Source organism: Pyrus communis, chromosome 7, assembly GCF_041283825.1.
Source record: "Pyrus communis isolate YQ-2024b chromosome 7, ASM4128382v1, whole genome shotgun sequence".
In the NCBI taxonomy this organism is placed as follows: Eukaryota; Viridiplantae; Streptophyta; class Magnoliopsida; order Rosales; family Rosaceae; genus Pyrus; species Pyrus communis.
Genome location: NC_142571.1, coordinates 3,258,986 through 3,285,443, shown reverse-complemented (window position 1 = coordinate 3,285,443; position 26,458 = coordinate 3,258,986). Strand labels below are relative to the sequence as shown.

General features: G+C 35.9%; 1 protein-coding gene, 3 long non-coding RNA genes and 1 pseudogene across 4 annotated transcripts; 1 reads left to right on the top strand and 4 right to left on the bottom strand.

Moving 5' to 3' along the window:
- Window positions 1-1,556: 1,556 nt before the first annotated feature.
- Window positions 1,557-4,366, bottom strand: LOC137735761 (MATH domain and coiled-coil domain-containing protein At3g58210-like). Its single transcript, XM_068475205.2, has 4 exons — window positions 4,209-4,366; window positions 3,995-4,114; window positions 2,886-3,070; window positions 1,557-2,489 (listed from the first exon to the last, which is right to left on the bottom strand). Exons 1-4 carry the CDS (start codon window positions 4,214-4,216, stop codon window positions 1,654-1,656), a joined length of 1,149 nt encoding a protein of 382 aa, XP_068331306.2. The 5' UTR covers window positions 4,217-4,366; the 3' UTR covers window positions 1,557-1,653.
- Window positions 4,367-5,952: 1,586 nt separating this feature from the next.
- LOC148695466 (uncharacterized) lies at window positions 5,953-7,301 on the bottom strand. The gene is made up of 2 exons (XR_015964741.1): window positions 7,011-7,301; window positions 5,953-6,865 (listed from the first exon to the last, which is right to left on the bottom strand). It is a non-coding gene; the product is annotated as an uncharacterized LOC148695466 (long non-coding RNA).
- Window positions 7,302-8,309: 1,008 nt separating this feature from the next.
- Window positions 8,310-18,343, bottom strand: LOC148695465 (uncharacterized; annotated as a pseudogene).
- Window positions 18,344-18,687: 344 nt separating this feature from the next.
- LOC137733576 (uncharacterized) lies at window positions 18,688-20,337 on the bottom strand. The gene is made up of 3 exons (XR_015963908.1): window positions 20,192-20,337; window positions 19,948-20,076; window positions 18,688-19,148 (listed from the first exon to the last, which is right to left on the bottom strand). It is a non-coding gene; the product is annotated as an uncharacterized LOC137733576 (long non-coding RNA).
- A 2,845-nt stretch (window positions 20,338-23,182) lies between these two features.
- LOC148695464 (uncharacterized) lies at window positions 23,183-25,141 on the top strand. The gene is made up of 3 exons (XR_015964338.1): window positions 23,183-23,564; window positions 23,666-23,766; window positions 24,016-25,141. It is a non-coding gene; the product is annotated as an uncharacterized LOC148695464 (long non-coding RNA).
- The last annotated feature ends 1,317 nt before the right edge of the window (window positions 25,142-26,458 follow it).

Here is a 26,458-nt window from a genome sequence, read left to right as displayed (position 1 = left end):
GTTGATGGGTTGTTACCAACTGCATGGGAGTTGTCAGTCGTGCAATGTCAACGACGGAGTTATTCAGAGGTAGTGGCCGTATAATTGGGGTTGTTTGCTATTGACTTCTGTACGAGAGTGAGGGTGTGTTTAGAAAAATAAGGGACAAAGTTGAAATTTTAGAGGAATATTTTGGATATGGAGTGTTTTCATTAAAATGTGGAGTGTCAATAAAACAACCCTTTTTATATATACAAGGCATAGCCATTTTCAAACCCGTTCAATCACGCATCCTCCAAGTCCAATTTGCTTCTGCAAGGTGTGTACAGTGTGCAGTCTTCCCCAGCCCAGGCATCTCTGACTCTAAAGATTTCTAATTCCATATGTCCATTGCAGAGTGCAGACCCACCCCTATGAGGATAGACTCTCACTAACCATTTTAGTGAAAACCTTGTTTCCACTGTCTTAATGCAGCATCAGTACACTTAATGCCCAGCTCAAGGACAACGTCAGATGGAGTCCCACACCAATCAATGTATTCACATTTACGGGATTTTCTACGCAGTATGAGATATTCTGTGTCTTTTAAGTTTCTAACCGTCCAATTTTCGCTAAATACAAAAGTCAAATTTTAATAAGCTGTTTGGATGAGGAAATTAAAATAAATTAATTTTATTTTTTAGAATTTATGAATTTTATTGTTTAGTTAACTAAAAGAAAAATGAAATTTAAGTATAGAATTTGTTATTTTTAAACTCTCACTCATAGAAATTTGTAAATAAAATCTATTTACATGGAATTTAAATTTGGGAATTGGAAGTTTCAAATTCCAAGTTTTTTTTTTCCACGCGAAAATTCTATATTTCTGTGTTTATGAATCCAAACAAGGAAACTTTGCATATCAATTTATATAAATTCTGACTTTTGTCAAAATTCCAAATTATTTTCCTCATCCAAACACATTGTAAGGTTAAAACACCAAAGAGTATCCCATATTCTGGAACACCCTAAAATTTTTGTAAGTTCACTCTCTGAGGGCATGTTTGGCATTTTAGTTGCATCAATTTTATTTATTTATTTTTATTTTTTATAATTGATGAATGAATCTAAATTACTTAATACTCATTTGTTTCAAAAACAAAAAAAAATGGATTCAAGAAAGATACCAAATGATCCCTAAATCTCTTGAAATACTTCAACACATATCCTAATCATTAAATTAAACAATGTATGTCATGCATTAATGTAATCTAGAATTTTAGAGTAGGATAATCACCCACTAAAGTTTAGGCCGCAAAGTTATTTTTCCCCTCATTGATAGAAAGAGAAACTAGAGCCCGATTGCAATACACCACTCTTCAGAAGGAAATGCAATATCATAATAATATTCTTAAACTAATACAAACAACTTCGCAGAGTTATTTCTGCATACTATTTTTCACCTCCTTCACACCTCTCCATTATGGGCCCCTCTTCAATATGGGCCTTGATTTTTCTTCAATTTATTCGATTGTATAGATAAAATAAGACGAGCGTGTTGGAGGAAAAAAAGTTGCGCAAAAATTAATTCCCACAACTTAAAACAAGCTAAAGCATTATTTTTATTAAATTTCAAGATTCCGAGTCATGCAAGTAAGGTAAGATCTAAACCCACAGAGATATTATACAACAAGGCTAACCAGTCCCATAACCAAGCTCAAGATCCATGTCTATCCCATTGAATTCTTGTTCCGCCTTACCCAAGTTTTTTTTGGCTACCGCAAGATCAACCTTTGTAACAGCTACTGCTGCCCTCCGCCTTTTAAGTTCATCCTCCAAAACGTCTACGTCTTCTCTCAGCCTTTTCAGTCTCCCCGCTCTTTGTAGAAACTTGTTCATACCAAATGCGGTATGAACATGCGGCTCCAGCCATGCTAAGTCAAATCTAAAGGCTTCGAGCTCCTCCCAGAAAAGTTGAAGGCGGTCACAAGCATCCCGTGTCATATCCTTAACCTTTGTTGTCTTTAGAAAATGCAGCACACGACCCAAAGCTGTGAATGCGCATTCAACAAACATCGGAGTTCTTTTGAGCATACAGTCAATCAAGGAAGGATTCGATGAGCAGACTTCTTCTAGCCATGGAACAAAAGCTCTCTCTATTCGTCCTAAACCCCTAAAATCCATAAGGTCTCCCGTTGGGGTGGTGGAGACTTCCCTGAGTACCTTGGCTAAGGAAGGGTCAGAAGGGCTATCATCAGTAGCCTCAGTGCAAGCTTGTTGAAAACCTGATGTGTTTTGGAGTTCAGAATTCCTCGGTGATTCCTGCCCCTTAAGTTCTTTCTTTGATGACTCCATAGTTGCAGAAACATTAGTTTCTTGGCTGCCAATTTTAACTGGGACATTGATCTTGGCTTGAACAATGCAAATATCATTTACTAGAAAACCTGCACCGGAGTTATAGAGTTCCCGAAGAGGCATGAATGATTTGAAGCCAAACTCACTCTTGTTTTCTTTGAACTCTTTTAGATTGCCTGTAAAGAAAACATCAAGGATCACAAGTGAAGACAATAATTGGTGGTCAAATAAGTTGCTAACTGTTTTAGAACTTCCAGACTGCAATAATTTTCAGTAGCATATCACAAAGTGCCTTCAATCAGCAAATAGAAGTCCATGAAGCAAATGATAGTCTAACAGAAGAATCTGAGAATTTAGCTGTGACATTTTCTTGTATTCCAGTATGTAGAAGAAATGAAAGATAAGGAAAACAGGAAATAATGTAATTTCCCTTGAGAATCTAAGAAGTTTGCTTAATATTTTCCTTGAAAGGTAGCATGAATAATTATGAACAAAAATGAAAAGACAACAGTTGAGAACACAAACATAAATGCGAAATAAAAAAAAAAAAAACAAAACATTAAAGAAAGTACCGTTTGTAGACTTGGTTATTGACATGGTGCTGTCATGTTGATTAACCAGAGTCAAGCAAAAATTTGCACATCTAGTCCATCCGGGTGGCAATGTTGAAGTATCTTCAACACTCAAATACATGGATAACTGTTCTTCGAGTTCAGGATTTGCATTGCATATCCACGTTGGACGTATAAGGATCCTCCTGATCAAACAAACCAAGGCTGGTAAAAGAAACTAAAAACATATATTATACGGCAGAATGTTAAAATCATGGGATATCTTTGGCCTTATGGGCTACTAAGCTGGTGAAGGGTCTTGAAGCTTGAAGATGGTTCAGATTTTAATTTTACTCTAAAATTAGATTAAAAATTAGAAATTGGTCCCTCACTTTTAACACTAGTTTAGATTTGGTTCCTAAACAAAAATTCTGTTATTTAAGATTCTTAGACTTACAAAACATGTAATGTTGGTCTTCAAAGAGATTTTCCGTCTATTTGATTACATGGTTTAGATTTGGTCCTTAAACTTTCACCCTAGTTTAGACTAACATAAAATTTTACTGAAGTTAGCGGAAGGGATCAATCATTCATGTTTTGTTATATTTAGGAACCTCAATTAACATATTTTTAGCTCATCGACCATATCTCAACTAAGTTCATGGACCAACTCTAAACTTTACTCTTAATTTTACTCTGCGCCCCTTTTTTGAATAAAATTTGGAGATTTGTTGCTCAATCAGCCCGTTTCAACTGTCAAGGCTCCCAGTGTAAGAAATCTATGGTCGAATGAATAAAAAATCTACTATTATTTATGTGCTTTGGTGATGATGAAAACCAGTAAATACATAAAATAAAATAAAAAATGGCCTTTTACCAAGAAAATGGGAAAGAAATGCATAAACCATTTCCTTATTGGTACCCAAGAAAATGAAAGTTTCAAGATGCCATGACTTCAATGGCCTCACAATAATAAACTGTTCACAAAAAGAAAATGGCCTTATAAATAAATTAAAAAAATTAACAAAAGAAATCATCTTGGAGCAAAATCTGCAGTCAGTTAGCATAATAATCAAGCAATATATATATATAGGGTTAATTTATGGGAGATGGTGAGAAGAAATAGGTACCATTTGATATCACCGACGATGAAAACGTCAGAGAAATGCTCGTCGCTTTTGAGCTTGGACAAGTTGGGAATTTTCCATGTATAGGTATCACATACAACATCTCCTTCCTCATTTCTCATTCTACCAACAAGAAAACAAACCCATATAAATCATACCAAACCAACCACAAATATCAGTCACACCAAACGAACCACAGATTGTTAGAGAGACGTACCTTCCCATCCACGGTTCCCTTACCTTCTCGGCTCTGATCAGGAGAGAGAGAAGAGAGAGAGAGAGAGACAGAGTGAGTGATTAAAAGAGAGAGGGGAGTACTACCAATCAGTTGGGGAAGTACAAAGTCTTCAGAGTGCAGACAACTAAAACCTCAATTATTTATTTAATAATCCTAGGAGGCTAAGAAGTGTGCACTTCGTGTGTTTTAACCGTTCGATCTTAACTTTTGTATTTTTAAACAAAAATCTAACAACTAAAATATTCAGAATATAAAATTCTCTGGAGTACCATAGAAAATCTCTTATTTATTTGCCTGACCAACCAATTGAAGCCCTGTCAAATTACACAAAGGAAAATGCATATAACCTGCCATTAACAAAGGCTGCCAAAATTGTATGATGCTTAGAGTATCTTTTATTCCAAATTTTTTAACTGTAAAATTTCACTCATTGTAATTTTGACTAACAGTTTAACTGAATGCATTTAGGAGTAGAAAATACTTGAAAGTATACTAAAAAATATCTGAAAATGAACCTAAAATCAAAATAACAGAAAATATAAGTCTTTTTATTTTATTCAGTAACAAGAAATATAAAGTTGTGGTATTCTAATTAAGCAAGAATTCTTAAAATACTTTTGCTAGCGCATTAGGCGGGTATGTAGTGTGTCACTTTTCATTCAGGTGATTCAAATTAAGACTTCTCACTTATAAAAAGAGATACTATTATTATATCGTGGTGATTGTTGTTAAACTAGTGTAGTTTAGAATATAAGATAGTAGTTTGTTTGGGCAAACTACCTCCAAGTTTGCAAAAACATTTCAAAATGAAAAAAAAAAAAAAAAGATAGTTTCAACTTTTTCATGCTACACCATAAGGTTTTGAAATCTTATCAATTTATCTTCAGAGTGTTTGAACCCATGGTCCTTCATAAAAATGATGATTTTGCGGGTCTAGGACCTGTATATAAGCCACCGTGTAAATTATATTTGTGCTACATGGACAAACAAAACCTCATACTGGAGCTTTGACCTCTCCTAAATTGATGCTTCGTATCTCAAAACAATAACCACTCGCACAATTTGATCAAAAATGTACCAGCGTATCTTATACACGTTAGTGCAAAAAAAGGCCCACATATGATATGTCATCGATTTAGACGTTCAAATAGATAGAAAATATAATTAAAACAAATTCAAAATTTCAAATTGCAATGTGATAGAAAGTATTAGGGCTGGGTTCGGTTCTAATCGATTCGGTTTTTTCTCAAAACCGAAACCGAACCGAAATTTCGGTTCGGTTCGGTTCGGTTCAATTTTTTTTCGGTTCGGTTTTTTTTCGGTTCGGTTTTTTTCGGTTCGGTTTCGGTTTTTTTTCGGTTTTTTTTTTTTTTTCTCACTCCAAAATTATTTTAAAAAAAAAAAATTATGAAAGTTCACATTCAAAGCCACTAAGTTTGTATTAAACCAATCAATTTCACCCCCCACCAAACCAACCAAGAAGCACAACCCAGAAAGATCAATTCACTCAGTTTCTTTAACCAACATTAGTTCTAAGTGTCCCCATTTATTGGCATCCCTTCCCCTCAACAATAACTTGTATGAAAAAAACAAATATTGAACTGAAATGCTCCAGGAATTTGCTTCAAATATTGAATGAACAAAACAATAAGCAATTGTGAAAAAATAAAAAACCCAAACCCCATACAATGATGCTGCAAAACAGATCCACTACCACACATGATGCTGCAAACCAACCTAAATTCATTCTGACTTAGTTTATCCCAAATTGTTGTCCATATTGACAACAAGCACAGTTTTACAACATTCATTCTGATGTTAAAGTCTTTAACATCAATATTACAACAAGGAAATAACCAACAGGTTCTCAAAATCCCAGTATAACCAACAGGTTCTCAAAATCGAATATTACGAATTCAGAAATCGAATATTACAGTATAACCAAAACCAACAGGTTCTCAAAAGTCAAAATCCCAGAAAACCTTTCATTGTTTACCTCACTACTCCCCCTCCCCCTCCTACACACCCCAATTAGATATTGAAACCGAGAGTAATCTCACTAACTCTAATTGTAGATAGTAAAATAAAATTATGCAATACAACAAACTGAAGCCAAGCCAAACAAAATGCAGAAAAGGCAAAAATGTTGATGCAGGATTATGCATATAAACATCTGCTATGTCAGTGTGTTTCATGTCAGGGAGTAAAACCAATGTTTATAACCAAAATTACAAATGTCTGAATAATGTTTATAAACCAAAATTAAAACAATGGTTATAGCAATATAGCACCCAATAGAAATGTCTACAGAGTACAGATTATAACCAATGAAATCGAATATTACCAATTCAGAAATCGAATATTACAGTTACTACACAAAATTCATGATCTTCTTGGAGAAATTGGCGAACACAGTTCCCTTTCGATTTCCCAACACTGGATTCATCAACTACCAAAAATCTGACAACCAAAATGCATAAAACACTGAAAAAACAGTAATCAAACACGAAAACAACTATTCAAAACATACCCATTTCACCAAAACAAAAAATAAACATACCCATGAAGTTATTTTCGAGGTCACCCAGTTCGACTTTAGATCCATCGATGACGGCTGTCCTTGCTTGCCCTAGATTCTGCAATTTCATATGGGTGTAAACAAACAGAGGATTAGAACTTTAGCGAAAAGGGTTGAATGATTTCTCAGAATCCAAACATATTAATAAATTTCCCATAAATAAAAAAAATAAAAAAACAAATTGGAAAATTGGAGAATCAGACCTCCATCTTCTTCTCACCAAGTAGCCCATAACAAAACCTTTTCCCCTTTGCCCTCTTTCTGCGGCTCTTCTTCTTCTCCTTCTTCTCTTTCTCTCTCTTTGTCTGTATGCAAGCTGTGGGGAAGAAGAAGTAGATGGGAGGGGCGAAGCGGAAGGGACCAAGCGGAAAGAGGCTCAGGGCCTCAAGCTGCGCGAGACTGCGAAAGAACTCTGAACTGAAGAAGAAGAACTGAAGGCAGGGAAGGGAGGGAACGAGAGTCTAGAGAGAAGAGGAGGCGGAATGAAAAATAAGGAGGAGGAGGGTTAGGGTTAAGTTAAGGGGGTTTTGTTAAAAAGATTAAAAAATTAAAAATAATCTTACAAATCCTGGAGGCATGAGGGTTCGAACCCATGCCCTCCAGCTTGTAAAGTTTCACTGAAACCAACTTGGCAACAGGTTCTGTTTTGTTATGATTGTATGACTAAACTATTTATAAATATTCAAAAAAATTATATATATATATATATCGGTTCGGTTCGGTTTCCAAACCTCAAAAACCGAAACCGAACCAACCAAATTCGGTTCGGTTTGGTTTTGTAGTTTCGGTTCGGTTTTTTTTTCGGTTCGGTTTTTTTCGGCCTCGGTCCGGTTCGGTTTTCGGTTTTTTTCGGTTTTCGGTTTTTTGAACCCACCCCTAGAAAGTATAAATTATTAATTATTAGCCTCTTGCTACATGCTCACGCGTGTGACAATTTGCTCTTTCATTTGAACTTTTTTTTTTTTTTTTTCAAATTTACATTTAGTGTGATTCAAAAAAATTCAAAAGAAAAGTTTCAGTAAAACTAGTACCATACATGGAGAAAAATAAAAACGTGGGGATAAGGCAGTTTTACTATTTCACCGTTCTTAATTAAATTATCGTTTTTAAAGAGTTTAAAGAAGGGAAGAGGATTCTTAGTATATTGAAAGCTTCACCATTTTAGGGTGTTGAACCTTTATAGACGTTGGAAACAATATCATTGCTAAACCCATTAGCTTGTTCCTGTAGTTCATATGCTTAAGATGTAACCAAAAAAGAAATACCTAAATTGTAATCTGCAAATATTAGGTCAAGTGAATAAATGATAAATCATGGAAGTGAATGAAGATAACAGAAGAGAACTGCAACTTCACCAACTACCAAGCTAAACAGATCCTAATATCGTCATGAAATTCTTTAACATAATATGAAATACAGACGCATTAAGTTCGAGCATTTCATAAACAAAAGTTCATAGTCGAGCAGGTATAAATATATATTGCAGATATGTTTCCTGCAACTCATGCCATTTTTTGATCTTTTGGTCCAAAACCTAGCTCACTATCCATGTCAATCCCACTGAAGTGTTCCTCCATTTTTGCCAAGTCTTTTTTTGCAACAGCAACCACAGCCTTCCGCATCTGCACTTCGCTCTCCATAGCATCTACATCACACATCCGCCTCTTGATTTCATTATTTCATTCTCCAAAACATCAAAAGTTCGATAATGAAATCAAGAGGCGGATGCGTGATGTAGATGCTCTGGAGAGCGAAGTGCAGATGCGGAAGGCTGTGATTGCTGTTGCAGAGGTAAATCTTCAAGTAATAAAGAGACACTTGGCAAAAATGGAGGAAAATTTCAATGGGATTGACATGGAGAGTGAGCTGGGTTTTGGACCAAAATATCAAAAAGGTGTTGGGGTTTAAAAATGCTTCACTATTCTAGATATGTTTATCTCACAAAGAAAAATGTAACGCAGCGGAATTGATAGGCAAGAGAAAGAAAGAATTCTCAAAGTATTACACAAGGTTTTTATTCACTCACAAACTTAGTACAAAAGGAAACACTCAAACACTCTTAGAAGCTTTGTTGCTTCTTCTTACTTCTTACTTGACACTCTCACTTCTTGCTACTTGCTCTCTTGGTTGTTCCAAATGGTGTGGATGCCTTCTCCTTTTATAAGCATGGATGGAACCTTGGAGAAGCATGAAAACATCATGCTAGAGATATCTAGATAATTCCACTACCTTCCTAAGCTAGAATTATCTACACTAATCTTGTATGTTGGTGGAATCCTCACCATTCTTCTAGACTCTTCCACCAACTTGAACTTTGCTAGAATTCTCTAGCATGTGCATGGATCTTTCTTTGTGTATGGGCCGGATCAATTATCTTTGGGCCAAGACAAGATTACAATTCAACATCCCCCCTTAATCTTGTCTTGTGACGCCAATTGAGTTTCTTAGTCTGACAAAGTCTTCTTGTTTGAGTGGCTTGGTGAATATGTCGGCAACTTGGTCTTGAGACTTCACGTATTCCACTTGCACATCCTTTCTTGCAATGCACTCTCTTAAGAAATGATAACGGGTATCTATGTGTTTGCTCCTGTCATGGAATACTGGATTCTTTGCTAGAGCTATTGCAGACTTGTTGTCGACATAGATCTTTGTTGGCTCTTCTTGTCGCATTCTTAATTCTTTCAGCAAGTTTCTCAGCCAGATTGCATGGCAGACACATGAAGTAGCAGCTACATATTCAGCTTCACAGGTAGATAGAGTGACAATCGGTTGCTTCTTCGACATCCATGTGAATGCAGTGTCTCCCATGAAGAACACAAATCCAGTAGTGCTTTTTCTATCGTCGGAATCTCCTGCCCAATCACTGTCGCTATATCCAACAAGTTTGTAGTTATCAGAACTTGAATAAAACAAGCCAAAGTTAACAGTACCTTTGAGGTATCGAAGAATTCTTTTGGCCGTTTTCAAATGTGTAGTTGTGGGATTCTCCATGTGGCGACTGATTAATCCGACAGCATAGAGAATATCTGGTCTTGTGCAAGTCAAGTAGCGCAAGCTTCCAACTAGACTTTTGAAAAATGTTGGATCTACGCTTTCTCCTTTGTGTAGCTTTCTTGGGAGATGAAAATTCCTTCTTCGTTCTGCTTGACTTCAATGCCTAGGTAATATGCCATCAACCCGATGTCGGTCATCTCAAATTCTTTGGTCATCACTCTCTTGAACTCTTCAAACATGCTTGGATTACTCCCGGTGAAGATTAGATCATCCACATATAAGCACACAATCAAAATATCTCCATCTTTGACTTTGACGTAGAGAGCATGTTCATGAGGGCACTTGATGAAGTTGTTTTCCTGAAAGTACTTGTCGATGCGACTATTCCATGCTCGTGGCGCTTGTTTTAACCCATAGAGGGCTTTCTTCAGCTTCAGAACTTTGTCTTCATGCCCTTTGATCTCATAGCCTGACGGTTGCTGAATGTAGACTTCTTCTTCAAGGACTCCATTTAGGAAGACGGACTTCACATCCATTTGTTGAATCTTCCAACTGTTTTGAGCTGCCAAAGAAATTAGTAATCGTATAGTTTCCAACCGAGCAACGGGTGCGAATACCTTATCATAATCGATTCCGACTCTTTGACTATAGCCTTTCGCCACTAGTCTTGCCTTGTATCTTTCGACCTCTCCATTGGCATTTTTCTTTGTCTTGTACACCCACTTGACTCCGATGGCTTTGTGTCCTTTCGGAAGAACAGTGAGTTCCCATGTATCATTCTTCTGGATTGCTTCAATTTCTTCATCCATTGCTTTCCTCCACTTAGTATCTTGCACTGCTTCTTGGAAGTCGACTGGTTCACAATCAGCAAAGAGACAGAAAAGTGTAGGATTATCAAGTCTTTCAGCTACCTCATAAAGATCTCGTATACTTCTTGTGCGTGGTACTTCTCTTTCATTTAGACTCCCACTTGACAATGCTGATGCTGATGAATTACCATGATTGGTTGATGTTGGTGAAGCAGGTGGAGTAGTGGATTCTTGTTGAACCTCTCTTGCTTGCTCCATCATCCCTTGTTCATTCTCTTCTTCAAATTGAGGAAAGAAGTGAAGATCACCTGCATGTGGGCCAAAATCTCATTCTCCTTCTTCATCGAACATCACGTCTCGACTGATCACCGTCTTCCCATTGTTTGGATTATACAGCTTATAGCCTTTTGAATTGGCGTCATAGCCAATGAAGATGAACTTCTCACTTTTGTCGTCGAGTTTGGTTCTCCTCTCGTCTGGTACGTGTACATGGGCTATGCTTCCAAAAACTCTTAGATGAGAAATACCTGGTTTTCTTCCACTCCATGCTTCTTGCGGAGTTTTTCCCCACACACTCCTTGTTGGAGACCAATTGGATAGGTAGACAGCACATGCTACAGCTTCTGCCCACAATTCCTTAGGCAATTTCTTGCTTTTGAGCATGCTTCGAGCCATGTCGAGGATGGTTCGATTTTTTCTTTCCGCCACTCCATTTTGTTGAGGGGATCTTGGAACTGTCAAAGGTCGACGGATTCCATTTGCTTCACAAAACTCTTGAAATTCCTTCGAAGTGAATTCTCCTCCTCGATCAGATCTCATGGCTTTGATCTTGCAACCACTCTCCTTTTCTACAGCGACTTTGAACTTCTTGAATGCTCCAAAGACTTCTGATTTCTGCTTCAAGAAATACACCCAGGTTTTTCTTGAAAAATCATCAATGAAGAGAAGGAAATAATTATTTTTACCCAAAGAGCTTGGTTTTATTGGACCGCACACATCGGTGTGAATGAGCTCGAGTGGCTTCTGGGCTCTTGTGGTCGACTCCTTTGGAAAGCTTTTCCTGAACTGTTTCCCAAGTAAACATCCTTCGCAAACTTGATTAGGGTGGCTGATACACGGTAAGCCTTTCACCATCTCCTTCTTGGATAATAACTCCAGTCCCCCAAAGTTAAGATGCCCAAAATGAAGATGCCAAAGCCAAGATATGTCTTTGTAACATATCTTGAGACACTTTGCAACATCGTTTTGAATGTTCATGGGAAACATCCTATTCTTTGACATTTTCGCCTTGGCAATTAATCTTCCTTTGTCATCTCTAAGAAAAAGGATATAATTTTTCGTATGAAAATCATAACCTTTTTCTAAGAGTTGACCCAAACTCAAAATGTTGCTTTTCATATTGGGCACGTAGTAGACATTCGAAATTAATTGGTGACCCCCATTTTCCAGGGGAATAAGGATGTTACCTTTTCCTTTTACGGGTATTTTGGATTCATCTCCAAAAGAAACGTTACCACTCACTGATTCATTGAGCTCTACGAAGATGCTTCTTCTTCCGCACATGTGGTTGCTGGCGCCGGTGTCAAGGTACCATGTATAGTCTTGGTCTCCATCATTGTTCTTGCATGCTAGTAACACAACACCATTCTCTTCTTTCTCTTCTTTCACATAATTGACCTTCTCATCAAGTCTGTTGTTTGGAGCTCTACATTCCCAAGCATAATGCCCAAACTTTTGACAATTATAGCATTGAACTTGAGATTTTTCATACCTTGAGTTTGAGCGTCCTCTTCCGTGACCTTTTGTTGAGCTTTCTCCTCTTTCGTAGTTGCTATGGTTGTTTAAGTTCCAACCACATCCACGCCCATATCCACGTTCGCGACCTCGACCACGACTTCTTCCGTATCGGCTTCTCTCGTTGTCGAAGCTTTCTTCTTTCTTCTTTGGCTGAATATGCGTCTTGAGGAGCTGCTCATCATTCCCTTGCCTCTTCTTATGTTTCTCTTCATATGCTTGTAGTGAACCCATTAATTGCTCTATACTAATTTCTTCCAAGTTTTTAGTTTCTTCAATCATCACGACAATGTGCTCGAACTTGGGGTCCAACGAGCGTAGTATCTTCTCCATAATTCTAACATCTTCTAACTTTTCTCCGTTTCTTTTTAATTGATTGGAAACGGCTAAGACTCTTGAGAAATAATCAGAGATTGATTCAGACCCTTTCATTTGTAGAGATTCGAACTCACCTCTTAATACTTGAAGACGAACCTTTTTCACTTGTTCGGCTCCTTTGTAAGAGGTTTGAAGCTTCTCCCATGCTTGCTTGGCAGAGGTTGCACTCGAGACCTTCTCAAAGCCATTGTCATCTAATGCTTGGTAGATGAGGTAGAGAGCCTTCTTGTCTCTCTTTCTTGAATCTTTCAAACTCTCCTTCTGGGGTTGAGACAGAGTAGCTTCATCTTCTGGCTCAGTGTAGCCTTTCTCCACAACTTCCCAGACATCGTGTGCACCCAAAAGGGCCTTCATTTTGATACTCCAATTATCGAAGTTGTTGCTGTCGAGCACTGGAACTTGGAAGGCTGCCATAGCATTGCTAGCCATAGCTCTGGTACCACTTTGTTGGGGTTTAAAAATGCTTCACTATTCTAGATATGTTTATCTCACAAAGAAAAATGTAACGCAGCGGAATTGATAGGCAAGAGAAAGAAAGAATTCTCAAAGTATTACACAAGGTTTTTATTCACTCACAAACTTAGTACAAAAGGAAACACTCAAACACTCTTAGAAGCTTTGTTGCTTCTTCTTACTTCTTACTTGACACTCTCACTTCTTGCTACTTGCTCTCTTGGTTGTTCCAAATGGTGTGGATGCCTTCTCCTTTTATAAGCATGGATGGAACCTTGGAGAAGCATGAAAACATCATGCTAGAGATATCTAGATAATTCCACTACCTTCCTAAGCTAGAATTATCTACACTAATCTTGTATGTTGGTGGAATCCTCACCATTCTTCTAGACTCTTCCACCAACTTGAACTTTGCTAGAATTCTCTAGCATGTGCATGGATCTTTCTTTGTGTATGGGCCGGATCAATTATCTTTGGGCCAAGACAAGATTACAATTCAACAAAAAGGACATGAGTTGCGGGAATCAAGAGGCTGAGAGAAGATGTCGATGTTTTGCAGAATGAAATCAAGAGGCGGATGCCTCTTCATTCGCCCTCCCCTTTGCACGAACCTCTTCATATCAAAGGCCTATTGAACGGTTGGCTCCAGCCACGACAAGTCAAATCTGAAGGCCTCAACCTCCTCCCACAAAAGCTGAAGGCGCTCACAAGATTCCTCGGTCATATCCTTGACCTTTGTAGTCTTTAGAAAATGCAGCAGTCGCCCCAAAGCTTTGAATGCACTTTTAGCAAACATCTTACTACTTTTCAGTTGGCAAATAATCAATGAAGGATGCAATGAACAGACTTCCTCTAGAAGTGGTACAAAAGCTTTATCTATATGTCAAAAACCCTTAAAATCCATACGCTCGCCTAATGGGGCAGTGGGGATTTCCTTAATTAACTCGACTGGAGAAGGATCAGCTGGGCAATCAACGGTAGGCTTAACAATACATGAACCTGGTGTATCTGGAGCTTGCTCAGAATTCACATCTGAAAGCTCCCACCCAATAGGTTCTTTCTAAATTTGAATTAATTTCTCTTCAATGTGCATGGATAGTTGGGGTCACATAAGAATTTGGGTTTAGCTGGTCATATAGACGTAAAAGTGGGAACCTCACCTTAAAAGATACAAAAATATTTTACTCCAAAATGTGCAAGTTGGATTGAAATTTTTGATTCCGCCATTCAAATTTCTGTTCCTAATACTTATAACTAGATTGGATGGAAATGAAAATGGGAATGCATTTAAAATTTCCAAAAATTTTGAATTTTCTAAAATGTTCCAAATTTTGAATTTTATTGTTTGGTTAACCAAAAGAAAAATAAAATTTGAGTATGGAATTTGTTATTTTCAAACTCTCACTCATAGAAATTTGGAAATAACATCTATTTATACGGAATTTAAATTTGGGAATTGGAAGTTTCAAATTCCATGTTCTTTTTTCCACGCGAAAATTCTATATTTCTGTGTTTATGAATTCAAACAAGGAAATTTCTGCATATCAATTTATATAAATTTTGACTTTTGTCAAAATTCCAAATTATTTTCCTCATCCAAACACATTGTAAGGGTTTAAACACCAAAGAGTATCCCATATTCTGGAACACCCTAAATTTTTTGTAAGTTCACTCTCTAAGGGCATGTTTGGTATATTACTTGCATCAATTTTTTTTTTTTTTAAATGATGAATGAATCTAAATTACTTAATACTAATTTAGTTTCAAAAACAAAAAAATTGGATTCAAGAAAGATACCAAACGATCCCTAAATCTCTTGAAATACTTCAACACAGATCCTAATCATTGAATTAAACAATGTATGTCATGCATTAATGTAATCTAGAATTTTAGAGTAGGATAATCACCCCTACTAAAGTTGAGGCCACAAAGTTATTTTCCCCCTCATTGATAGAAAGAAAAACTAGAGACCGACTGCAAAACAGCACTCTTTAGTAGGAATTGCAATATCAAACAACTTTGCAGAGTTATTTCTACATACTATTTTTCACCTTTTGCACACCTTTCCATTATGGGCCTTGATTTTCCTTCAATTTGTTCAACCAAATTGCTAAAATAAGACAAGTTTGTAGGAGGAAAAAATGTTGTGCAAAAATTAATTCCCACAACTTGAAAATAAAGCTAAAGCAATATTTTTTCTTAAATTTCAAGATTTCGAGTCAAGCAAGTAAGGTAAGATCTAAACCCACAGTTAAAGATATCATACAACAAGGCTAACCAGTCGCATAACCTAGCTCACCATCCATGTCTATCCCATTGAATTCTTGTTCCGCCTTACCCAAGTTTTTTTTGGGTACCACAAGATCAACCTTTGTGACAACTACTGCTGCCCTCCGCCTTTTAAGTTCATCCTCCAAAACGTCTACGTCTTCTCTCAGCCTTTTCAGTCTCCCCGCTCTTTGTAGAAACTTGTTCATACCAAATGCGGTACGAACATGCAGCTCAAGCCATGCTAAGTCAAATATAAGGGCCTCGACCTCTTCCCAGAATAGTTGAAGGTGGTCAGAAGCATCCCTAGTCATATCTTTAACCTTTGTCGTCTTAAAAATGCAGCACACGGCCCAAAGATCGGAGTTCTTTTGAGCATACAGTCAATCAAAGAAGGATTCGATGAGCAGACTTCTTCTAGCCATGGAACAAAAGCTCTCTCTATTCGTCCTAAACCCCTAAAATCCATAAGGTGGCCCATTGGAGTGGTGGGGACTTCCCTAAGGAAGGGTTAGAAGGGTCATCAGTAGCCTCAGTGCAATCTTGTTGAAAACCTGGTGCGTTTTGGAGTTCAGAATTCCCCTGTGATTCCTGAAGTTCTTTCTTTGATGACTCCATAGTTATAGAAATATTAGTTTCTTGGCCTCCAATTTTAACTGGGACATTGATCTCGGCTTGAACAATGCAAATATCATTTACTAGAAAACCTGCACCGGAGTTATAGAGTTCCCGAAGAGGCATGAATGATTTGAAGCCAAACTTACTCTAGTTTTCTTTGAACTCTTTTAGATTGCCTGTGAAGAAAACATCTAGGATCACAAGTGAAGACAGTAATTGGTGGTCAAATAAGTTGCTAACTGTTTTAGAATTTCCAGACTGCAATAGTTTTCAGTAGCATATCACAAAGTGCCTTTAATCAGCAAATAGAAGTCCATGAAGGAAATGCTAATCTAATAGAAGAATCTAAGAATTTAGCTGTGACATTTTGCTTGTATTCGGGTATGTAGAAGAAATGAAGGATAAGGAAAACAGGAAATAATATAATTTCCCTTGAGAATCTAAGAATTTTGCTTAATATTTTCCTTGAAAGGTAGCATGAATTAAGAACAAAAATGAAAAGACAACAGTTAAGAACAAAAATATAAATGCGAAATAAAAAATAAATTAAAAAACAGTAAAGAAAGTACCGTTTGTAGACTTGGTTATTGACATGGTGCTGTCATGTTGATTAACCAGAGTCAAGCAAAAATTTGCACATCTAGTCCATCCGGGTGGCAATGTTGAAGTATCTTCAACACTCAAATACATGGATAACTGGTCTTCGAGTTCAGGATTTGCATTGCATATCCACGTTGGACGTATAAGGATCCTCCTGATCAAACAAACCAAGATTGGTAAAAGAAACTAAAAACATATATGATAAGGCAGAATGTTAAAATCATGGGATATCTTTGGCCTTGTGTGCTAAAATTAGATTAAAATTAGAAATTGGTCCCTCATTTTTAATACTAGTTTAGATTTGGTTCTTGAACAAAAATTCCATTATTTAAGGTTCTTGGACTTAACAAAACATGTAATGTTGGTCTTCAAAGAGATTTTCCGTCTATTTGATTACGTGGTTTAGATTTGGTCCTTAAACTTTCACCCTAGTTTAGACTAACATAAAATTTTATTGAAGTTAGCGGAAGGGATCAATCATTCATGTTTTGTTATATTTAGGGACCTCAATTAACATATCTTTAGCTCATCGATCATATCTCAACTAGGGTAAAAGACTGAAAGTTCATGGACCAACTCTAAACTTTACTCTTAATTTTAATCTGCACCCCTTTTTTGAATAAAATTTGGAGATTTGTTGCTCAATCAGCCCGTTTCAACTGTCAAGACTCCCAGTGTAAGAAATCTATGGTCGAATGAATAAAAAATCTACTATTATTTATGTGTTTTGGTGATGATGAAAACCAGTAAATTCATAAAATAATAAAAATAAAAATAACCTTTTACCACTTGAACCCCATCATTAATTTGGTATTCCAAAAATGGGAAAGAAATGCATAAACCATTTCCTTATTGGTACCCAAGAAAATGAAAGTTTCAAGATGCCATGACTTCTTCAATGGCCTCACAAATAAATTGTTCACAAAAAGAAAATGGCCTCATAAATAAATTAAAAAAGTTAAACAAAAGAAATCATCTTGGAGCAAAATCTGCAGTCAGTTTGCATAATAATTAAGCAATATATATATAGAAAATTGTTATTGGCACTCCAAAAATCTCATTCTACACTCTAAACTTTCTATATTTAAAAAGAAAAATACACTTGTAAATAATGTAGAATAAGATTTTTGGAGTTCCTGACCATGAAAACTTCAGAGGAATGCTCGTCGCTTTTGAGCTTGGACAAGTTGGGAATTTTCCATATATAGGTGTCACATGCAACATCTCCTTCTTCCTCATTTCTCATTCTGAGAGGGATGAAGGATTTGAAGCCCCACTCCTTGTGGTTTTCTGTGAACTCTTTTACAGATCCTGTTATCGAGGAAACAAAAGCAAATAATCAAGAATGCAGACCAAGTAATTAATTAAAGGTGAAGTACATTTCGAGGTTACAATAGAAGTCGATTATCGACATAGAGGAATTCAATCAATGATTAATGCTATCAGCAATAATAGCCACATATATATTCACACACACAAACACAGAAACTCTTCGGAGAAAAACCAAATCACATATTCAAACATATTAACTAATAAACCAAATATTATAACTGACCCCAATATCTCAAAACTTTCGATTTATTCTCCAACAGTTCCCAAGAAGGAGTATAAATGATAATCATGCCCGGCTCAGTCGTTCCTTGTATCTGTACGATGCCATGTCTGAGCCAGCAGGAAAGGAAAAATATGTTGTGCTTGCATGATTAGCATGGCATACTATCACCCCTGTTTTATTCGTGTTTGGGCCATGCCATGCAAGTGTTGAACAGGCATTAAAAAAAACAAGGACGAAAGGAAAATCATGAACACAAATTGAATTTTAATTGTATCGTTTTGAATTACTCATCAATCATCATGCATGTCTTCTAGCTAGAGCCTTGAGTATGGTTTCAAAACCTTCAATACTATAAATAATCCCCTCTTGAATTTATAGGGGATTAATTTTTCATAAATTTTGAGCCAAAAACCATCAACTGAAAATTATTAAGTCCTGCTACATCAACTTATAGCATTATACGCCCTAACGACACGACGAAATATGTCGTCAAAATGCAAATCAGGCGAATATCACATGAATGTCTCTCCAAAAAGGGAAAGGATGAGTAAAAAAAAAATGCGTATATGGTTCACCACTCCATGAGGGATGAAAGTTAGAAAATCAATCCAAATCCCTGGTTTTAATCTTTCTATCCAAGGGTATCCTAATTTGTTCTGAAAATGTTATACAAACATGAATGTGAATGAAAGGAGATGCACTCGAGATTAGAACAATACCGGTTGCAGGCCTTGTGATTGACTTGTTGGTGTCAAGTCGATTGACCAGGTGCCAAGCTTGAAGCACCTGCGATGCCCAAATATATGGCCAACTGGACTAGGCCATTAGGATCTTGGTCGGATAACCACTTCGGACGTACAACAAGGATCCCCCTGTTCAATCCAAACCAAACCAAAGCTAGTAAAGAACTGAAAATATCACTGACCCTTGCACCTGAGTTTCGAGTTCGACTGCCTACCAAAATTTGCTTATAATTTGAGGGGCAACAACTACAGACACATACATGATATGGCACAACGTAATAATCTTGGGCCAAGTTTGGCCTTATGGGATGTGCTAGGTTAGATTACCTGGTTCCTATTTCCCTTTTCTTTTAGTTAGTTTTTTATTTATATATCGTTTGTTTGTGTTTTTTTTTTTTTTTTTTGTCAAACAATAAATTTTGTTAAATTTTCCATTGAAGGAGTTCGAATCCACGCCATCATGCAAGGACTCGACTCTTTCCCACCACTATAGTGAAGGATCACTTACATTTTTATATTGTTCAATATTTACAATAAGGAATGATGAATTTTGGTTAAGTCATGCAATAGATCAATCAGAATAAACCGTTATCAACTTGTCTTTACCAGAAGTTGAATCTAAAATCTCTCTCTTACATACGAAGAATATTACTAAAAATAGCTTTTTTTAGGTTAAATAAATAATAACTTACAGTTTGTTTGAACAAATCCATGAACTCGTAAAGAGAGATGATAACCGCACACTTTTTTTTCTTTTATTAAATAATTGAATTGAATAAATCAAAATATAAACAACGAAAGAATTAAATATACATATATATATATATATATATGTATAATAATGGTGTGTGTTTATTATATGAAAAAATGGAGGAAATGTAAATGGAAGAAGCTCCAAAAGAACAAAAAAAAAAAAAAAAAATAATACCATTTGAAACCAGCGATGGTGAAAACGTCAGAGAAAAGCTTGTTGTTGTTGAGCTTAGAGAAGTTTTCGATCATCCATGTAAATGTCCCAGACACAACCTCTTCTTCTTCCCTGTAACTTGCTCGTCTTCTACAAAACAATAATTACAGATTAAAATAACCAGACCCCGAAAAAGAAAACGAATTTAAATAAAACCCATAAACGTCAACAATAATGTGTGACAGTGTGAGACTGAGAAACATACCTTCCTTCCAAATTTCTAATGCAAGTGTCCTTGGATGGAGGGAGAGAGAGAGAGAGAGAGAGAGGAAAAACCGAGCTGGGGAAGCACTAGGCTAGTCCAGCATTGGGGCAGTGCAGACATCTAAAAGCCCCAATTCTTTTTCACCTGCCCTGATCAAGGGCAAAGGGAGCTTCCATTTCTTCTACTATTATTTAATTAACGGTCAAATGAGTCCTTTACTTATTTATTTTAAGATTAAATTATAACAAAGGTCCTCAATTTTAATCAAATTAAAACAATATTTCTTCAACTAAAAATATCATTGATTTCTCAACTCATCAAAACGTGTAGTTATAATCCTTTTCGTCAACTCTGTCAAAATTCTGTCAAAATGAGTTATGTTGGAATGACTATTGCCACAATTGGATTGGGTTAAAGTTGAGCGATCACTGCTCCAATTTGGTTAAAGTTGAGGGACCATTTCTCCAGTTGGATTACAGTTGAGGGACAATTAATAAAAATTTTCTTATTTGATTTTCCATATTTGCCTCTTAATTCAACCTTATATGCATGACAGAGTTGGCAAAAAGGACAATAACTGCACGTTTTGATGAGTTAATGGACCATTGGAAATGGATTTTTAGTTGATGGACCAGTGCTCCAATTGAGTTAAAGTTAAAGGATTATTGCTACAATTTACTAGATCTTATTTTAAATACTTATTTCCTTACCAACTAATTGTACAATCTAATATTGTTCAAAAAAAAAAAAAATTGTACAATCTAATATTCTTTTTATAGGTATCCATATAGTTAACAAGGATGTTTAATATTTGTCTTTAGTCTTATACCTAATTTTGGCTCATATACTGTGTGGCTTGACTCATTCCCTTTCTCTTAGATTGCCTTTGACACACCCAAAAAAAATTGTAAAAATGATTTCTCATGTCTTTTCATATTCATGTACAAAGTTTTTTTTTTTTTCATGCACAAAGTATATTGAAAATACACTAATCGTCATAAAAACAAAGCAATCAATGTTTTTTATTTCATGAAAAAAAAAAAACAAACAACCAAACAACCGAATGCCGAAAAAGTGGTTGGCTTTACTCTCCCCTCTATTTTTCCACGAGCCAAAGAATCATTTCAATTTTCAAGCATGGACCGACTTAGTTTTCCCTCCTCGGACACGGGGCCGCTATTGAACTACAAGCATGAGCGGGTATAGGATTACAGAATTTACAAGCCTCCACCACTCGTTTACATTTGGATTTCGAATGCATTATTGTCTGGTTATAATTTTTTTTTTTTTTTACAAACGATATTATCTATATTAAAGAGAAGAAGTTGACTAAACCTCACAATGGACTAATAATAATGTGATTCAAATTCGTTATTGGCAAAAATCTAACTAAAAACATCGCACTTACAAGTGAAGAAGAATACGTTATTGTCTATTTTTTTATTCTAACATTTGTTTGTGTTTGATTGATTCATAATTGTTTTCGAACACAGATTCTTGCTCCCCTCTTCATCATTGCTAAAAAAAATTAAAGAACAAGCTTCTTGAGTTCTTCATAAGCGTAATGCTAAGGAGACCAAAATTTTAAACCAAATTTGTAAACGAAATGATATCTCACCAATAGAAAATAAGAACATTAATCAACACTTAAGTAATAATTCAATCATTAACAACCACATCATTTGATTTACAAATTTAGTTTTAAAAATAGTCCTACCAAACAAGGATCATTAACTCGGGACTCAAAAATTATTTTTGAGTTAAAAAATTGAACAAAAACTGAATACCAAACAATTCCTAAATTAATTTGAGTTGCGCCAACCACTAATTTTGTTTGTGTAACAAGCATAATTGTTTCATGGTTTACTGGTAATTACTAATTACCCACATATTGTGGGTGTGTTGAGCAGTTGGGTATATACATATATATATATATATATATAATATGTATTTATTTTTTTAACAAACAATATTATATATACTAAAGAATTAAGTTTCACAATGAGTCAGCAATAATGTGATTTAAATTCGTCTTTAACGAGAATCAAATATTAAATCTCTCACTTATAAATGAAAATGAATATCACCTGAGTGTAATACTAAGTGGAATAATATATTCACTTTTGGTATTGAAGATAAGAATGCTACATATATGAATATGAACAGTGGCTTTGATATATATATATATATGTGTGTGTGTGTGTATAAGGCACACCCATTAAAAACCTGTTCAGTCACGCTTCCCCCACTTTGCTTCTGCAAGGTGTGTACAGTGTGGAGTGTGCAGTCTTCCCCAGCCCAGGCATCTCTGACTCTAAAGATTTCTAATTCCATATATCCGGTGCAGAGTGCAGACCCACCACTATTGAGGACAGGCTGTCACTAACCATTTTAGGGAAACCCTTCCCTCCAGTGTCTCAATACAGCATCAGTACGCTTTATGCCCCAGCTCAAGGACTACGTCGGATGGAGTCCTGCTATACATCAATCAATGTATTCAGATTTACGGGATTTTCTACAATGTTTTGTAGTATGAGATATTTTGTGTCTTCTAAGTTTCTAATTGTTAAATTTTTGCTTAAATATAAGGAAACTGTTAATAGCATTTAAATATATTTTTCTACACTCCTCAAAAGAATATATATATTTTTTCTAATTATAGAAAATTTGGAATGCCAAATAAGATTTTTGGAGTGCTAATAACAATTCCTAAATACAAAAGCCAAAATTTAACACTCTGTTTGGATGAGGAAATTTAAGATTATTACGGAATTTTAAAATGACAGAATTTTATTTTCTAAAATTTATGAATTTTTGTGACAGCCCGTCCCGAAACATTTTTATCGCAGGTATGAAAAGATGAAATTGCCCTTGGACGTTTTGTGTGGTTGTGTGGTTTTGTTTGTTGTGATTGGATGCCCAAATTTGGACCACACACTCACACCCTCTCACCCTCTCTTTCACTCCCGTTGACTCTCTCTCTTTCCTCCCTCTCGGATTTTTTCTGCATTTCGGTACAAGTCATACGGACATCATCCAAATCAACCATTTTTCTTCACGGATCGAGGTTTTTGATGTCATATTAGTATTCCTTATAACTATACAATCTCATCTATACCATTTTTAGGACGTGAAGCTGTCGGAAAACCCGAGAACCATAACCTCCAATTTGAGGTACTGTTCATGCACATGTAAATGTGAAGTTTTTGGAAGATTCTAAGCTTATAGGAAGCTTTAGAACACTCTCACAAAGCTCGAAGAAGAAAAAACGAGGTGTTTTGGACGTCGAGAAGTCGAGTTGGCGAGTTTGAAATTTTGGCTGATTATCGAGGGTTCTCCGGCGAGACCCCATGGATTTTAGGGCTTGGAATTGGTAAGAATGTGTTTTTCTCATCCTAAGCTTCATTTTGGTGAAAATTTCATGAATTTTGGATGAGAATCGAGTGAGATACGAAGCTTTGAATATTTTTCCAGTTTCCGGTGACGGCGACGGCGGCCGGTGGTTCACCGAAGAAGAAAAGAGAATATTCCGTCAAAGTTGACCGAATATTCCTAACGGCAGCTAACAACATCAGGTTAGTTTTAACGGAATCTTCCTTATGGTGTTATGGTGTTAACTTTTCCGTTAGGCGTGCCAGGCATATGGTCGCGCGTGGGGGCATGCCTTGGCCAGCGCGTGGGTGATCGAAATTTTTTTCTAAAAATATGGGGATGTTCCTGAGGTTGTGTAGATCATGGTGGTATATTCAAACACCCCATTTAAGCATTGTATGAGAAATTATTACCTAGTTTTGTTTATGTGCATTAAATTGACGTTTATATAGTTGTTTTGCATATATGTGAGACTTATCCTGAGGACGAGCGTAATCAATCGAGGCTCGGGGGCTATAACCTTTCGACATATCAGTGAGTGGGCTTTTATTTTTCAGTATATATCTATATACTTGATTTTTCCCAAAAAAATCATTTTAAATGAAAGTATGTTTTGAATTACCATGCCAAGTATTCACATATTTTATACATGCATTAGTAGTTGCATATATTTATGGTTGACGCTGTAGACGCTCAGGTAAGTACCATGTGAGTTATCGAATGTTTATGTAAATTGAGGATTATGTGAGATGTTTAGAGAGCTCATTAATATGCACCTCGGTGTTAGTGCTCCGCCAGAGTTGATGTCCTAGCCTTCACGTGATCGTTCACCTCTCACACCACACATGCTCACCTTAGATCTAAGGCAGGTGTCAGCCTGTCGTATAGACCACTTTAGGTGGTTCCGACTTGTAGGTAACTTGCGATACTTTGCACATCCTTCACGTGATCGTAGCACTAGAGCGTATTTATTTACACCCAGCTTGTCGTACAGACCACTTTAGGTGGTTCCGACTCGTGTGCAGGCGTATTTATGAGTTCTTGTTGAGCATAGTCGAAGTACTTGTTGTGTTTTTTCATCTATCGTTAAGTCCCAACGACGATCCATGAAGACCATGCTGCATGTATCAACCCGACCAAGCGATGATACATGATACATCAACCCAGTCAACACCAAGACATATTGCATCTACATCACATCAACAAAGCATCAGGAGATTGAAGTCATGCTAGCCGATCCTAGACAATCTTGCCGATCTCTACATGATGTCACTGCCGAAGTCAACCTTCCAAAAGCTTGTCCGAGGAATTAGTATGCCTAACTATCATATGCAATGCTTGTAGTTCTCATTTGGAAGTTATGTCAAACTCAGGGGGAGTATCCAGAAGTATACTTACTTGATCTTAATGTACTATTTTTCCCTACGATTAGGAGCATTTTTCCTACTGGGTTTTTGCTACCTAACTAGGTTTTAACGAATCACCTATCCTGGGCTGATCATACCTTTGTGAGCTATTCTACTTACGTCTAGAAGACATATAGTTTTGACTTAATGCAACTTCTCACTTTTCTCCTTAGTCTATGAATTTTTCTCTCACCTTGGGTTTTACCATAGCGAGGTTTTGTGAGCTTTACTTTTTATGCATTATTCTGTTGTTTTGAGATTTGCATTCGCTCATTGTGCCGACGACTTCATCGCTAAAGACCTGATGCGCCATTTGTTTGAGTATTTACATACTCAAGGGGGAGTGTTGCAGTACTATTGGATTAGGGATGTGATTGTGTAAATCCTAGTGTATCTAGGAATATCTTTGTATATTCCATTTAGTAGTTAAATTCCTATTAGAGTTATAATCGTAAAAGGGTAAGGAATTAATCTTCTCTACTATTATAAATAAAAACACAATGAGGTGGAATATAACACATATCAGAATTAAATCTCTCTCTTCTCTCTCTATTGCCGCCGGGCCCTTTGCCTCTTTGTCATTTATACAGTTTAGTCAAATAGCCTACAACATGACAATTATTGTAGGTAAATTATTTTGTATGTATGTCTGTATTAGGCATATTTTGTTAAAACTATATATATGCTGCAAATAATTTATCTATATTTTTATGTAAACTAATATGTAATTAATTAATTTTGAATTAATTGGCTAAAAACATTTATTTATTTTGTAGGTAAATTATTTTTTATGTGATATTACATTTATACTAGCCACATTTTGTTATTATTATATAGAGTGTGCAATCAATCGACATTCTTTTATTTTGTAGGTAAATTATTTTGCATGTAGTGTTATATATATATATATAATTTTTTTTTTTGCAAAATATTGGTATTTAATTAATTGTGAATAAAAATATTTATTTATTTTGTAGGTAAATTATTTTGCGTGTGTCATTACATAATTTACTGGGAACTTATATTGTTATTATATATATTGTGCAAAATAATTCACCTATGTTATATTTAAAATATTTATAATTTTGAATAAAATAACTTTTTTATTTTTGTAGGATATACTAATTTACATAGCAACATGTGAAAACAACTATATAAGGAACATTTGTGAGATACCGTCATGAGATTTATCGTATTTTATTCTCAGTAGTAGTGAAATTATCAAAATACCCCTGAGATGCCATGTAAGACTTTCATGTGAATCTTAATTTTCCTTTCACTTTTTCAATCATATTTTACTATTTTTAAATAGTACATATTTTTACGAACACGTGATCGCAAATGAAACTCATTTCGAAATTATAACAAACAAATTATGTTCGAAACAGTATAAATTTATCGTAGATAAATTCAAATGTTAAAAACTGACCTACTACAATGTGCACCACTGCTATTGCTATGACTTGGCGTGGGAAGCATGAATCGGGCC

Bases quoted from the DNA above. Each gene is read 5' to 3' on its own strand.
- LOC137735761 (XM_068475205.2), bottom strand. The intron at 3,071-3,994 runs GTACCTATTTCT...TTGTTTGATCAG, and splicing joins ATCGTCGGTGATATCAAATG to GAGGATCCTTATACGTCCAA. The intron at 2,490-2,885 runs GTACTTTCTTTA...TTTTCTTTACAG, and splicing joins AATAACCAAGTCTACAAACG to GCAATCTAAAAGAGTTCAAA.